The sequence below is a fragment of the Coccomyxa subellipsoidea genome (assembly GCF_000258705.1).
Source record: "Coccomyxa subellipsoidea C-169, whole genome shotgun sequence".
Lineage (NCBI taxonomy): Eukaryota > Viridiplantae > Chlorophyta > Trebouxiophyceae > Coccomyxaceae > Coccomyxa > Coccomyxa subellipsoidea.
The window spans coordinates 1242285-1255743 of NW_005178038.1; the positions used below are offsets into that span (position 1 = coordinate 1242285).

At 54.7% G+C, this 13459-nt stretch overlaps 3 protein-coding genes across 3 annotated transcripts; 1 reads left to right on the plus strand and 2 right to left on the minus strand.

The window, feature by feature from the left end:
* Positions 1-55: 55 nt before the first annotated feature.
* COCSUDRAFT_36000 (ferredoxin) lies at positions 56-810 on the minus strand (the record flags this gene model as incomplete). Its single annotated transcript, XM_005649110.1, has 4 exons — positions 56-170; positions 281-363; positions 497-546; positions 774-810. The coding sequence occupies 4 exons, from the start codon at positions 808-810 to the stop codon at positions 56-58; spliced, it is 285 nt and encodes a 94-aa protein (XP_005649167.1).
* Positions 811-1524: 714 nt separating this feature from the next.
* Positions 1525-10901, plus strand: COCSUDRAFT_28272 (DegP-type protease; the record flags this gene model as incomplete). Its single annotated transcript, XM_005649111.1, has 20 exons — positions 1525-1613; positions 1764-1879; positions 2065-2148; positions 2249-2370; positions 2597-2681; positions 2810-3008; positions 3348-3506; positions 3735-3828; positions 4087-4305; positions 4607-4821; positions 5140-5329; positions 5691-5811; positions 6218-6457; positions 6755-6891; positions 7098-7316; positions 7563-7694; positions 7973-8146; positions 8597-8710; positions 8982-9164; positions 9444-10901. 20 exons carry the CDS (start codon positions 1525-1527, stop codon positions 9606-9608), a joined length of 3057 nt encoding a protein of 1018 aa, XP_005649168.1. The 3' UTR covers positions 9609-10901.
* A 200-nt stretch (positions 10902-11101) lies between these two features.
* Positions 11102-12776, minus strand: COCSUDRAFT_14280 (P-loop containing nucleoside triphosphate hydrolase protein; the record flags this gene model as incomplete). Its single annotated transcript, XM_005649112.1, has 6 exons — positions 11102-11278; positions 11499-11684; positions 11927-12112; positions 12239-12303; positions 12402-12524; positions 12680-12776. The coding sequence occupies 6 exons, from the start codon at positions 12774-12776 to the stop codon at positions 11102-11104; spliced, it is 834 nt and encodes a 277-aa protein (XP_005649169.1).
* Between the last annotated feature and the right edge of the window lie 683 nt (positions 12777-13459).

Genomic DNA, 13459 nt, shown 5'->3' on the forward strand with positions numbered 1-13459 from the left:
AATTGAATCTCTATGATGCTTGCATGTATCCTTTACTGCACTCTAAGGACGACGATCAATGCGGCTTTGGCTTGTACCCATCGACTGCAAAGTTTCTGGTGGCTCCAGGTATTCTCACGCGGATCCCATCGATGTCCTTTGAAGCAATCACTTGGCACCCAAGCCTGGACCTGCTCACAAACACACAGCCTTTCAATCCATTGCCTCCCTCCCCAAGTAGACGTCTTAACTGCATCTCTTGTGACATTACATTCCATGATTATATTATGGAGCAGCGTACGTTTCTGTGAGGCCATATGCCAGGTCCAGCATGTCATTCTCATCATCTGTGGGTTCTGGCAGTTTGTCATAAAGCTCCGGATCCTGCCACAGGACCAGACCATTCTGAGAGAAGATTGAAGGCATCAAGGCGCTGCCTTGAACGCAGACATGAGTCATACGCAATACAATAAAAAGTTCCAGAATCGAGCTGCGGCTGGAGAGCACTGAATGGCACCTCAATCACCACGTGGCAAGTGGAGCAGGCTAAGGATCCCTCGCATGCACCTTCACAATGCACAGAAACCACACGTGAGTTCACACCCAGCTGCAATTGCCGCTTGTCTAGAAATGGGGCTGGATCAAGCCAACTGGCACAATCATAGGAAAATGGACAACATTTCAGTGAAGCCGGCTTTTCAGACCAGAGCAACAGCGTATTGGCGCACTGCCCTGCTCGCCACCAGGCAGAGAACAATGAAGAAGTCCTCTCTGTCAATCAGGAAGGCTCTCACCCTCTAGATCAATGTCATTTGCATGTGCAGCTTCCATTAGTGACTCCCCTAGTGTAACCTGCACGGTCTTCTCAGACTTGTCCTTTTCGTCAAAGAACGTGGCCGTTATCCTGCAAAAAACGCCAGATGCATTTCTTGAAATAGCAAACGATGAGTACAAGCAGTACTTGGGCATACAAGCTTAGATCAAGAATGCGAATAAATGTACAAGTGGTATTGCACTCACGATTCTCCCGTTTTTCTTTCTCCATGTGATGCAGATGTGCTAGCGTGGAAATGAGACGTCTGACGTGCGTCGATCGCACCCCCTAAACACCTCTCGGAAAGTGCAGGCAGGTGCAATCTGTGGCCCAGCCTCAAGACCTGTGCCAACCTCATGCAGCGATCCAGTAGCATGCGTCAATTCCAGATCGATCTTCTGGAATATTGAAGTTGTTCTTGATGTTTTCAATTGGGTAGGGATGTCGGAAGGCTTGCAGCTCTCAGCCATTCAGCATTGCAAGTCATACCTAATTAGGAGAGTGAACCTTGGATTAGGGTTTTCAACACGCTTCAGGAACCCTCAACGCGGAGATCAGCACCACCGCTTTGGCGGGTCCATCCTGTTCCTCTTCTGTGAGGCATGGATTATTCTTCCGATCTCATGCGTTGATGTAGCAGCTTCTCACGCACCATTCGGGATATGGACAAACCTGTGCGTGATTCTGGGAAGACGGCACACCAAATTAGGGAAGTAGAAACGCTTCAAAGCATGGAAGAAGTCGTGGCACCTCCTTCCCATGCCACAGCAAATTTCCAGAAAGCTCTCGATGCTGTCGTTCCAGCTTGCTTGGTTCTTAAGTACGCTTTTCCACCGTCAACTCCCGCAGCCTGTGAAGTTCACTTCACAGGCTTTGTGGTACTCTCTTAAATTGGTTCAAGCTATAATTTGCCACTCTAGTGTGCTTTTTATAATAGGGCGTACTCTTGAAATTGGCCTGGGCCATGCAGGGTCACGCAAACAAGGTCATTCGACACTGAGAGCGCAGGGTCAGCCTACGCCACTGGTTTCATTGTGGATGCAAAACGCGGCTTGATACTTACGAACAGACACGTTGTGACACCAGGTTCGGTTTTGGAACAACCGATCTGCACCCGGCCCCCATTGTTTTGCTTGTGCCTGCCCTCCGATCTAGCCCTATACGTTGGGGTGGGAGGCAGTAAAGCTGCCATCAGCCTCTGATTCCTCATTCTTTAGTCAGCTGCAAACATTCCGACACAGTTGCCTTCAACTTGTGCTGCAATGGCGCAGGCCCCATCACTGCAGAAGCAATCTTCCTGAATCGCGAGGAGCTGCCTGTCCGCCCACTGTACTATGACCCAGTCCACGACTTCGGTGCGCATCCTTATTTGTAAGCATTGCTCACCCCTATCAGACTATGAGAGACAGCAGAATGTGGATCAGATGAGGAATAAGGTGTCCCTTGTGTCTGCAGGGTTCCTGCGCTTTGACCCGAGCAAAGTGCAGTTCATGCCAGTCACCGAGGTCCCTCTGAAGCCGGAGGGAGCCTCTGTTGGCATGGAAGTGCGCGTCGTGGGCAACGACTCTGGCGAGAAGGTACGGGTTGCCTGACAAGATCTGTTGACCCTTCTGGTGACTGCTTGATCTCGATTATTGAATCTACTGTACTTCACCCTAGACATCTTATCTGATCTGATCGAACCTCACATCCATTGCAGCTGTAATGTGCTTTTTGTCATCAGGCTCACAAGCGTACAATTGTGCAAATCCAAGTGCTTTTAATGTGCGATAAATCACTTTGTGCCCCTCCTTCTCTGTGCAGATCTCAATTCTTGCCGGAACTCTGGCGCGGCTGGACAGGGACGCGCCATTCTACTCCAAGAAGGGCTACAACGATTTCAACACCTGTGAGCAATCCTCCCTCAATTGAATTGAGATGATTTCTCAAAGAAATTGCTCTTTTTTTCAGCTGCGCAACAAAGGTGTCAAGAGTTGTTTCATGTGCATTATTGCTGAGTTGCTTCGTGGCGTGCAGTCTACCTGCAAGCGGCGTCGGGCACCAAGGGCGGCAGCAGCGGCTCCCCTGTCATCAACAGTCATGGCCAGGTCATCGCGCTGAACGCTGGAGGCAAGAACAAGGCTGCATCCGCCTTCTACCTCCCCCTGGACCGCGTGGTCAGAGCCCTTAAGCTTCTGCAGGCGCGCACCAGCTTACCCTGTCCACCTCAGCATCTGTATTTTTTATTGATTTATTATTATCATCACATGCTTCTCCTGCCAGAACCAAGGTGTGTCTGCAGACAAGCTGCATGTAAAGGATGCCACATGTCCTACCCCTTGTTGGACTTGCCAGATCCAAGACACAGTCAACCATAATCAAACATTGCTTATGTAATGATGTCAAAATTCCTATTCATGTAGCTGTAGAAGTATAATGATCTCTGCATGGAGGCTTGTGTCAGGGAGGCAAAAATATGCAATGGCAAGAATATGCTGTGGCCACAAGGGGCATTGTGGACTGAGACTGACCAGACGTGGTGTGTTGGCTGACAGGCATGCCATGACATCGGCAGTGGGCCGGACGAGTGGCGCGCACCGTGCATTCCCAGGGGAGATCTGCAGGCCACATTCGTATTCAAGGGCTTTGACGAGGTCCGGCGGCTGGGGCTGACACACACCACTGAGGCCGCCGTCAGAGCGGCCATAAAGCAGCAGACTTCCTCCAATGGTGTGTGCCACCACATCTGTACTGCCCCCTTGACGCTGTTTTGAAGACACTGCCAGGGCTGTGTAGTTTCAAGCACCAGGGATCACGATTACGTACAGACACAATCGGTAAATTGAATTTAGCACGTTTCTGCAGACAGCCAGGAAGGGCTGGAGGGCAATGCAGGTGCATAAGTTGATGTGGGAGTCGTCACTTTTGTGGGATGCGGTCCGTGCCCAGGTGAGGAGTGGAGCACGGGGATGCTGGTGGTGGAGAGTGTGGTGCCGGGGGGACCGGCTGATGGCGTGCTGGAGCCGGGAGATGTGCTGGTCCGGCTGCAGGGTCAGGTAATCACATCCACAGCACACCGTAATTGTGTTCCTTTCCGTAAGCATGTCCTTTCTTCTGTGCTTTATTCCAATAGCATGTCCTGCCTTATTGTAGCCAGCAACTGCGAGGCAGCGGTCCAAAGAGAACTGAATGACCCAGGAGCCATGTTTGCTGATAGCAATCAAAATTCCAAACCTGGCTGGGCGACTCCTTGACCCTCTTTTAAGATTACTCATGGGAAAATGCCAGCGATGAGAGTATGGTTTTGGCGGCAGGTGGTGGTGCACTTTCTGCCGCTGGAGACGCTGCTGGACGAGCGTGTGGGGGGCAGCGTGACGGTGGAGGTGGAGAGGGGGGGGCGCTTAGTCAGCGCTGAGCTGGCGGTGCAGGACCTGCACGCGGTGTCGCCCAGCAGCTTCCTGGAATCTGCCGGCGGCGTGCTGCACGGCCTCAGCTACCAGCAGGCCCGCAATAACTCCGCCCACGTCGGCCAGGTGTGGCAGCGCCTCTTTAGTGCAGCGCAGCAAGGCATATGCCTCCTATGGCAACATGTGAGAGGCCATATTCCTGCAAGCTTTGACTGGGTACCTTTCGGGCAACAATGTGACTGCTGCCATGGTCACTGTTTGGCACGTCAAGAATTCTTCTTGGATGCTGGTGGGCTTCCCAGTGTAGTAGTCACGTGCCCTGGCAAGCATTGTTGGGGCAGGCTTAACAGGGAGAATTTGGTCTTTTCTCAACATTTTCCCCTAGAGTATGCTATGGTAGGTTCTGGATTGCTGTTGCTGTGTGCAGGTGTATGTGGCAGAGCCGGGGTACATGCTGTCGAGGGCGTCGGTGCCAAAGCAGGCCATCATCACACAGCTGGCAGGCGTGCGGACGCCGGACCTGGAGTCATTCGCGCGCCAGCTGGCCAGCCTGGCGCACGGCGCGCAGGTGCCCCTGCAGTACTTTGTCTTTGGCGAGCGCCACCACCGCCGCACCGCCATCCTCCACATCGACCGCAGCTGGTCAGCGCCCCTCACACCTGCATTCACACCACACACATTGAGAATCTGCTCCTCACATCAAGTTCACACTGAATTCCCAGCACATGCTCTGATAAGCTTCCTTTTGCCTCTTCAGCACAGCCGATCTTGCTTGCTGAGCAGTTCCCATGGTGTGGCCCTGCCTGGCTGACACTGGGAATACATCCTCACAGCTCAACAATTGGCTGTCTCATCTTGGAAGCTATCAGCAATGTTACCTTCGAGCTCCACAGAGTTTAGCAGAGAGGAGAGCGCCCCAACAACAACCAAGATTTCGAAGAAGCTGACGTATTTGGGCAGGCACGGGGTACCACAGTACTGGACGCGCGATGACGCGAGGGGCACATGGGACCGCACGGAGGCGTGGCCGCCAGCGGTGCCGGCAGCCCTGCCCGCGGCAAAGCCGCCGCTGGCCCCGGCATCCGACAGCTGCTCTGGGGAAGGTGACAACATCGACGAGGACATGCTCCTCGAGGTGCGCCATGCCCCCGTATGTACATTCATCCAAGCGATGCGTTTCTGTAGGCATGCATGCTTGTTACGGCGTGTGGTCAAGGACAAGACCCGAGGCTTGCTGTGTTGAACTGGGCTTCCCGAGGTTCAGGCTGTCTTCAGTCCTCCTGGAGCGGGACATAATTGTTGCTGCCTGATGCCCACTCTTATGTCTGGCGCTTGCTCTCCTTGGATGTCTGCGTCTGCATCTGTCGTTCTCAAAATTGTCTCAAGATCTGGCGATAGCTCTGCGCTGATGTCTGCATCTCTCTTCCTGAAAATTGTCTCGAGAGGGTCGAAAGCTGAGGTGTCCGTGTCTGGAGTGTGCACAGGATGGGGAGGAGGGGTCAGTGCAGGAGCAGGTGCCGGCAGCAGTGGAGGAGAGCCAGGCCGAGCGCGTGCGCCAGTCTCTGGTCATGCTCGACATCCACCTGCCAGCCATCGCTCTGCCCGACGGCGTGCACTGCCGCGCATTCGTCGGTGCGTGCCCCTACCCATGCTGCATGCGCATGTCTGATCTGATCAATACCCGACACTGTAGGGCGGAAGTGTGCGTCGGTTGACTCAGGTCTGATGGGTGGTCTGTCGCGCACCCTAACAAGGCTGATTGATCGGTCCATTGCAGCGAAACGATTGGAAAGCACCGGTTGCACCCGCGAAACCACCTTAGGGCTGTCTTTGCTGATTCATTTTTGGGTGGAGCATCATATACATCGCTCTCCAGCACGGCATGGCAGGGAAAGTCTGAGACTTGGGTATTATCAAGAGTCCTCGGTGAAACACCACGCGCGGGGCAATACAGTATATTACAACTGTTGGTAGGTTAGTATGTTCTGCAGCATGGGGGCATTGGGAGTAATCAGAGGTGTGCGGTGTGATGCGGCAGGCAACGGCGTGATCGTGCACCACAGCGACAAGCTGGGACTGGTGGTGACGGACCGCAACACGGCGTCGGTGTCGGTGGGCGACGTGCGCATGTCCTTTGGCGCGCACCCGGCCGAGGTGGAGGGCCGCATCCGCTTCCTGCACCCGCTCCACAACTTCGCCATCCTCTCCTACAACCCCGCCGACCTGCCTCCCGAGGTCAGAGTCCTAGCACTGTCGTGTCCTCGTGTGCCCAGAGCTTGTCATGGCAGTGTGTGGCACGCATGCACTCTCCTGACAGCGCCTGCTTACAAAGTTCTTATGGCGGAAGACTGCTCAAAGTTGTGCTGTGTGTGTGCAGGCACGCAACGCCGTTGTGCCCATTGCCATGAACGCCTCTCCAATGAAGGCGGGTGAGAAGGTGTCGCTCATCGGTAAGCCTCGTCGCCAAGAGGCCCATCCGCCTCTTGCTTGGGGCCTACCTTCACCAGCTTTGGGGAGTCCCTGACATCCAAAATGTCATTGGCGGGCTGCATGTGCAAATGCACTCTTGAGCAAGCTGAATCTACTCATGTTGCCGCAGGCCTGAACAAGTCGATGCGGTCGATGGCGCGCAACAGCACCGTCATCAACGCCTGCTTCCCCCTCTCCATTCAGCCCATCGAAGTGCCGCGCTACCGCGCCGTAAACGAAGAGGTGCCCCTTTCTGCCTGCATCCCTCCTAACCGCTCAACTCAACTAGAAGGACCCAAGTCCTGTGCCAACATCTACCTGGCCCCATTGTCATGTCCATCTCCTCAATGCGCAACAGCCTGCTGTGCAGGACATGTCATCAATGTCCGGTTTGTCACACCTTCAGATAAGGCACGACATCTTATGGGCGTTTGATTTCTGCCACACAGGTGGTGAAGCTGGACCAGGACTTTGGCTCGGCATTCAGCGGAGTGCTGGTGGACGCTGGTGACCGGCTGCGCGCGCTGTGGGCGTCCTACAGCGAGCAGGTCAACTCGGAGGACCGCGAGCTCTGCGCCGGGCTGCCCGCCGCCGTCATCGCGCCCTTCGTGCGCCGCATCGCCGCCGCGGAGGCCAAACTCCCCGCCCCCTGTGCCAGCGTCTGCCAGGTGCACCCTCGTACATCATTCTCTCATATACTCTTGACCAACTTCCCAATCATTTTCAGGCAAGGGGAACTTCCGGCTCTGTCCCTTGTGCTGAGCTTTGAGCCAGCTTGAGGGCATCAAGAGTCAGACATTGAGAAGGTCCCAGCTGCGTGTGGCGGTGGGAGGTGCTGCGGTAGGGGATGTTCTTGTCAACGCAAAATCAGAGCTGACGCAAAATGACATGGAGAAATGATGTCATGGTTGCAGGCGCTGGCGGTGCCGGAGGTGCGGGTGCTGGACGTGGAGCTGGAGCCGGTGCTGCTGAGCAAGGCTGCGCAGCTGGGCCTGCCCGAGCCCTGGGTCGCCCGCCTCGCCCGCCTAGACCCCCAGCGCCGCCAGGTGCAGCCTCCTCCACCTCGCACAGATAAATGCACATTCTGATACGCAAGACCAGGTCTTGGTATATTGCATGCAGGCATACAGCATGCAAGGAGAAAGGCCCGGAATGGGCCAACAAGCACGCAGATCATAACGCGCCTGCCTGCCCAGCATTCTTAGTGGCTCCGCTCCTCTGCCCTGCTCGTCACAACTTCATAATTCCCAGCAAGCCTTGTGGGGTGCACTAGTCGTTATGGTGGCTTATGCAGTTGTCTGACCAAAATGATGGGTTGGTGCAGGTGCTGCGTGTGCGGAGCTGCATGGCGAGCTCGGCCGCGCGCGCAGTGCTGCTAGACGGCGACCTGCTGCTCTCCGTGGCCGGCCGCCCTGTGTCCCATTTCCGCGCCGTCGAGGCCGCCGTGGCCGCCTCCTTCCCGGCCGCCCAAGCCTCAGTCAAGATCTCGCCGAGCCCTGTTGCGGTGGCGGCCGGCGGCGCGGACCGCCAGGACAGCACCGAGCTGGCGTCCGAGGGGACAGTGTTCCAGATCGGCGCGCCCGAGGGCGGCAAGCGCGGCGCGGCCAGCAGCTCCGCCGCGGGGCCGACCAAGCGGCAGCGCGTCGTCAGTGGCGCGCGCCTTGACCTCAACTGCACCGCCTCCGACGCCAACACTCTCGACGCCCACGCCATCCTCGGGTGAGGGGTTCTCTTAGGCTGACCTGCCTGCCAGTATTATTCCACCTCGTGGGTAGGCTAATACTTTTCTGAACATTGCTGGCCTGCACGCGCTAAGCGGCAGCCCCAGAAGGTACTGTGATTGACCGGCATTTCAGCTGGACTTGAAGTGCTAGGGATGCTGGCTGATTGGAAGTGATGTGGCAGGGGTGCGGTTGAGGTGGCGGCTGCTCCGGGAGCGGGAGAGCAGGTGGCGCTGAAGGTGTGCCGGGAGGGCAAGGTGGTCAGCGTGCAGGTGCCCCTGGCGCGCGAGGACGGTCTCGGCACCGCCCGCATCGTCCACTGGGCTGGCGCGCAGCTGCAGGTGTGCTTTCATTCCCCACTGCTGCAGTTTGTGATGCCCCTTTGCCCGAGCCAGGCTTGCCTGTTGCACATGCCTGCTATGCATGAGGTATCCAGTGACCCCCCACCTAGAGGTCGTCTGGTAATCAATGGCCAGAGAATTTCAATTTGTTCTCACCTGCCTTTATGCTGTTCCTTGTGCCCCCCGGCTTAAGTATCAGTCAAGGAAGCTCCCCTGACTGCGTGCTGCATTGAGTGGAGAGGTTTGAAAGTGCAGCATGTTCCGAGTGCAGGCGCCGCACAGGGCGGTGAGGGAGGGGGGATTCCTGCCGGCGTGCAGCGGAGTGTTCATCTCGCGCTGGCACCACGGGTCGCCCTCGCACCGCTACGGCCTCTACGCGCTGCAGTTCGTGCAGGAGGTCAACGGCGTTCCGACCCCCGACCTGGACGCCTTTGTCGCTGCAGTCAGCAAGCTGGTGAGCTGAAGCTTCTTACTTCCCACCACAATGGTGCTGACAGCCCTCTGGCAGTTGTTGGTTGTTCCATGAGGCTCCAGACGATGCCTCAGTGCGTCAGCAGCCAAGAACTGCTCCGTTCTGGCTGACACCGCCATGGTCAAAGAGCTGAGCAGGGACCCTGCAAGAGAATGCATCAAGATGCGTGCAGCGTGGGTCGCAGTGGGTTGGCAGCTTTGCCGACGGTATCAAAGGGATGCTTGAAGGTGTTTGCTGAGCAGGTGTTTGCTGGCTGTGCAGGAGGACGGGGCCTTTGTGCGCGTGAAGCTGGTGCACCAGGAGACAATGAAGAGCAAGGTGCTCAGCCTGAAGCAGGACCTCAAGTATTGGCCCACCTGGCAGCTGGCTCTGGACCCCGCCACCTCCTCCTGGACACGCTCCAGCATCAGCGCTGTGCAGCCCTGAAAAATGAAAAGTCCACCTGTGGGCTGAGCTTGGAGCAAACAGAGGTGTCAGTCCTCAATACAGCGGGGGCCATCTGTCATATCAACGATTTTCAGCAGCTTTTTGGGCCCGCACGCAGAGGTCTGCGGGAGTTCAACTGCCAGGGAGCAACCTCAAAAGAAAGAGGTGCAGAATCTGTATAAAAGTAGCTATGCTGGAGGGTTGGAAGTTGCTGATTACAATCAGCACAGCGAGGCATTTGCTCACATGCTGACAGCATGTGCACCTGTGCTGAGGATAGACCATTTGTGTAGGATACCAAGCATGCTGGGATGAATGATTTTTATGTACCCAGCGGCCAACTTACCCTCTCTTGCGCCTCTTTTAGTTTTGACTCGTGCCATTGGAACCAGGCTCTTTGTTCCTCTTTTTCCAGCCCTTGTAGCATGCAAGCCAGCAGCACAGCAGTAGAAAAGAAAAATTACTAGAAGATCTATGACGAGGATACCTCTTTAGGTCTCGCCAAGAGACCTGACTTGATGAGGCAAAGTCTGGACGATGGATTCACTGATCTGACAGCTGCAATGCACCTGCAGTGACTTATAGATGCAGAGCGTGCTGCAGACAATGATTGCATCTGTACTCAAGATACTGCAGTTGAATTCTGATTGCTCCCATCCACGAATGTGGGTGAGATCATCTAGATTGAACAAGATGGACATTTGGGAATGGTCGTGATTGTGACCAATAAAGAAATTCTTGCGACACATTCCCTCAAGTATTGCAGAGGCAGTGAGTGCATTGCACTTGCTATTGTTGCATTTGAACATTCATTGTTGACGTTACGGGTTGGCTTGCTCATGGCTGGGCAAGTCTGAAATTTGGGGCTGTGTGGGTCTAGCATTTGAGTCTATACTTGTGATCATTGCTCGCGTGGTGAATCTAGGTCACCATGCGCACAGCGGCAGCTAGTAGTGCCGCCCTACATTGTACAAAATTCTTTCAATTGCAGGTGTTGGCCATCCCTGGTGTCACAATCGTGTTGGAGCTGCAAATAGTCATTTTGCCAGCCAACAAGTCATGGGAAGGTTGAATTAGGCGTGAGTGCTCTAGAATGGTGAGGTGGTTCAGGCTCAATTCATGATCATGGAGTCGCTGATTCCACATTGGTTGGGATCAATCAAGAACTGTCTTGCAATATTTGACTTGTGTTCCCGCAACTGCATGGTGTTTGTGAGGAAATCAGGGGTTTGACGCGCTCTGCATTTCAGAGCACATTAGGCACTTTCAATGATGTAAGAGTCTGTTTACGTGAAATGCCAGAGCACCAAAAATCGCCGAAGCGGCGCTCATGTCATGACATGATCAACCCGCAAATGACATTGAGCACCATGCAGCACTCGAACTTCTCATGAAGTACTGCAGGGTCTCATACTATGTCCTAGCTAGGGCACTAAAGTGGGACCAGCTAGGAGTAGATGAAAGAATCCTGGGGCACGTTTCCTCCTCTGAGGCTAGGGTGGCTTCTGGTCATCCCTGCGGGGCCCTGACTGCGGCTCAACTAGTCGTAGCTTGTGCCGCAGCCGGTCGGCGATGTCACAGTACACCTGGGCCGTGGGGCTGTCTGGCTGGCTGGCCACTATCGGCGTCCCTGCATCCGACGTCTCCCGGATCCCAATCTCCAAAGGCACCTTCCAGCGCAGCATAGCATCAGCACGTATCGCATGCCTCCATTTAAAAAAACACAGTGAAGAGATAATCGAGGAATGGCAAATCCAGAAACTTGTAAGCATCATAGTGTAGTGTTCATGGAGCACTTGCCCCACAAGACCAATGCTAAGGGCTGACACTCTTAAGGTGACCCTTGGGGTTACAGAGGGACAGCAGATTCCGCAATGGTACTACTAGTACCTGTCCAAGGAGCTCCATGTTGAGCTCCTCTCCTGTGCGCTTGGCGCCGTCGTGGCCGAAGATGTGCTCGCTGTGGCCGCAGTTTGGGCAGCGGTAGTAGCTCATGTTCTCGATGATGCCCATGATGGGCACCGCCACCTTCCTGAACATGCCCGCCCCCCTCCGCGCGTCTATCAGCGCAATGTCCTGCAGTCACACTGATGCTAACTGCACAACTCAAGCAGCAGGGCTTGCATGCGAGCCTGTGATGTTTAGCATGGGGCAAGGAGCTTGGCCGGCTATATGGGATGCTTACAAGCAGGCCAACTGAGGGTGACCATTTTCCTGGACATCGATAGCTACGTGCTGAAGGCAGCAAAACAAATCTACCAGCAACTGGCCGCAGTTCCTATGTAGACAGCCAGTTTGGGCAGGCCTGGAGGGTGGACCTGGGGGGTGGACACCATGACAGCGCCAGAGAGGCGCAGGCGCTGGGTGACGCTGAGCTGGACATCCCCAGTGCCGGGCGGCATGTCAATGACTAACACGTCCAGGTCACCCCAGTTGACCTTCTTTATGAAGGTGTCTATGGCGCTCATCACCATCGGACCCCTCCACACCGCCGGTGAGTCATCCTGTGAACAGCCATCCCATACAGCTTGGTGTTTCATGATGAGAGGCTACAAGGGAATGAGGGTTTGCTTGCCCGTTACAGTAGGGCTGAAGTGCTCCGGATGCATTACAGCAGTAGGGGATCCTACCTGCATCAAGAACCCCATGGACATGCAGCGGATGCCGTAGTTCTGAAGTGGCAGCATCTTCCCAGCTGCACAGCAGGGCCGACAAAGAGCATTCAAGTATTGAAATTCTGTAAAGGAAGCACGTGCAAGTTCATGGCCAAATATAGAGGCTGTGAGGGCGCACCCTTGTCTATCTCAGGCTTCCCCTGTAGCTTCATCATCCTAGGGATCGATGGGCCAAACACATCCGCATCCATCAGCCCAACCCTGAGATTGGAGCCCCTTGCCAGTGCAATTGCTAGGTTGACTGCGGGAAGGATACAAACAGCTCTCAAACAGCTACAAATGCTTGAGAGGCATGCATGCGGCCACATATCCAACGCCTTGCAGTATAGCCGAGATTTAACATTTCTATCAAGCTCGATGATTATGATAAGTAGTCAGATTCGGACAAGAGCTGACCTGCTGTGGTGGATTTCCCTACCCCTCCCTTGCCAGAGGCTACAGCAATAATGTGATCTACTCCCGGAATGCCCAGCCGTGGCACAGGAGGGCCCATCCGTGTCGAGAAGAATCTTGTAAAAAGTTTTGTTACCGTGGAGAAATTTATAGAACCCATAGTGTTTGCCCATCGATTAATCACGACATGGTTTCATGAGATCAACAACAGCATGTGGCAATTCAGAACCTCCCTGTCGCCGCGAACACATGCACCCGTTGGCCTGAAATATATTCCTCCCGAATGATCAATCTTTCAAACTATCATTCATCCATTTCAAACTTAATTCAGGAAATTTTGGCATGGTTGGTTTCGGAACTTACGTGTTTGTAGCCTGCCCATCCATCATTGACCTGAATTTCCGAGACTTCCCAGAACATCAATGAATCCTCTGTGCTAATTTCTACCCTTCATTCGTGAAGCTTGTAGTTGTAGACACATCCTTCGCAGCCCTCAGTGCTGGCACTCTTTACAAGCTGAGATTGTTTTGGATCAGACAATTGACCGATCTGTTTGCTAAGCGTTCCTAAAGCACTTATTGCATCCACATAAATAGCACAGGCAAACACGGCAGTTCCTGATTGCTGACAGAGTCAGACATCAATTCCACATACCACACAGCGTTGCAGGCCTGCCTCGACTGCTTTGATCTCAACAAGTAGCCCCTGGCAGGGCAGATGCGCAGGATGGCCTCCAAGGCTCAGCAAAGTGCAAATGGGCCCCTTGCACAATCCATCCGAAGG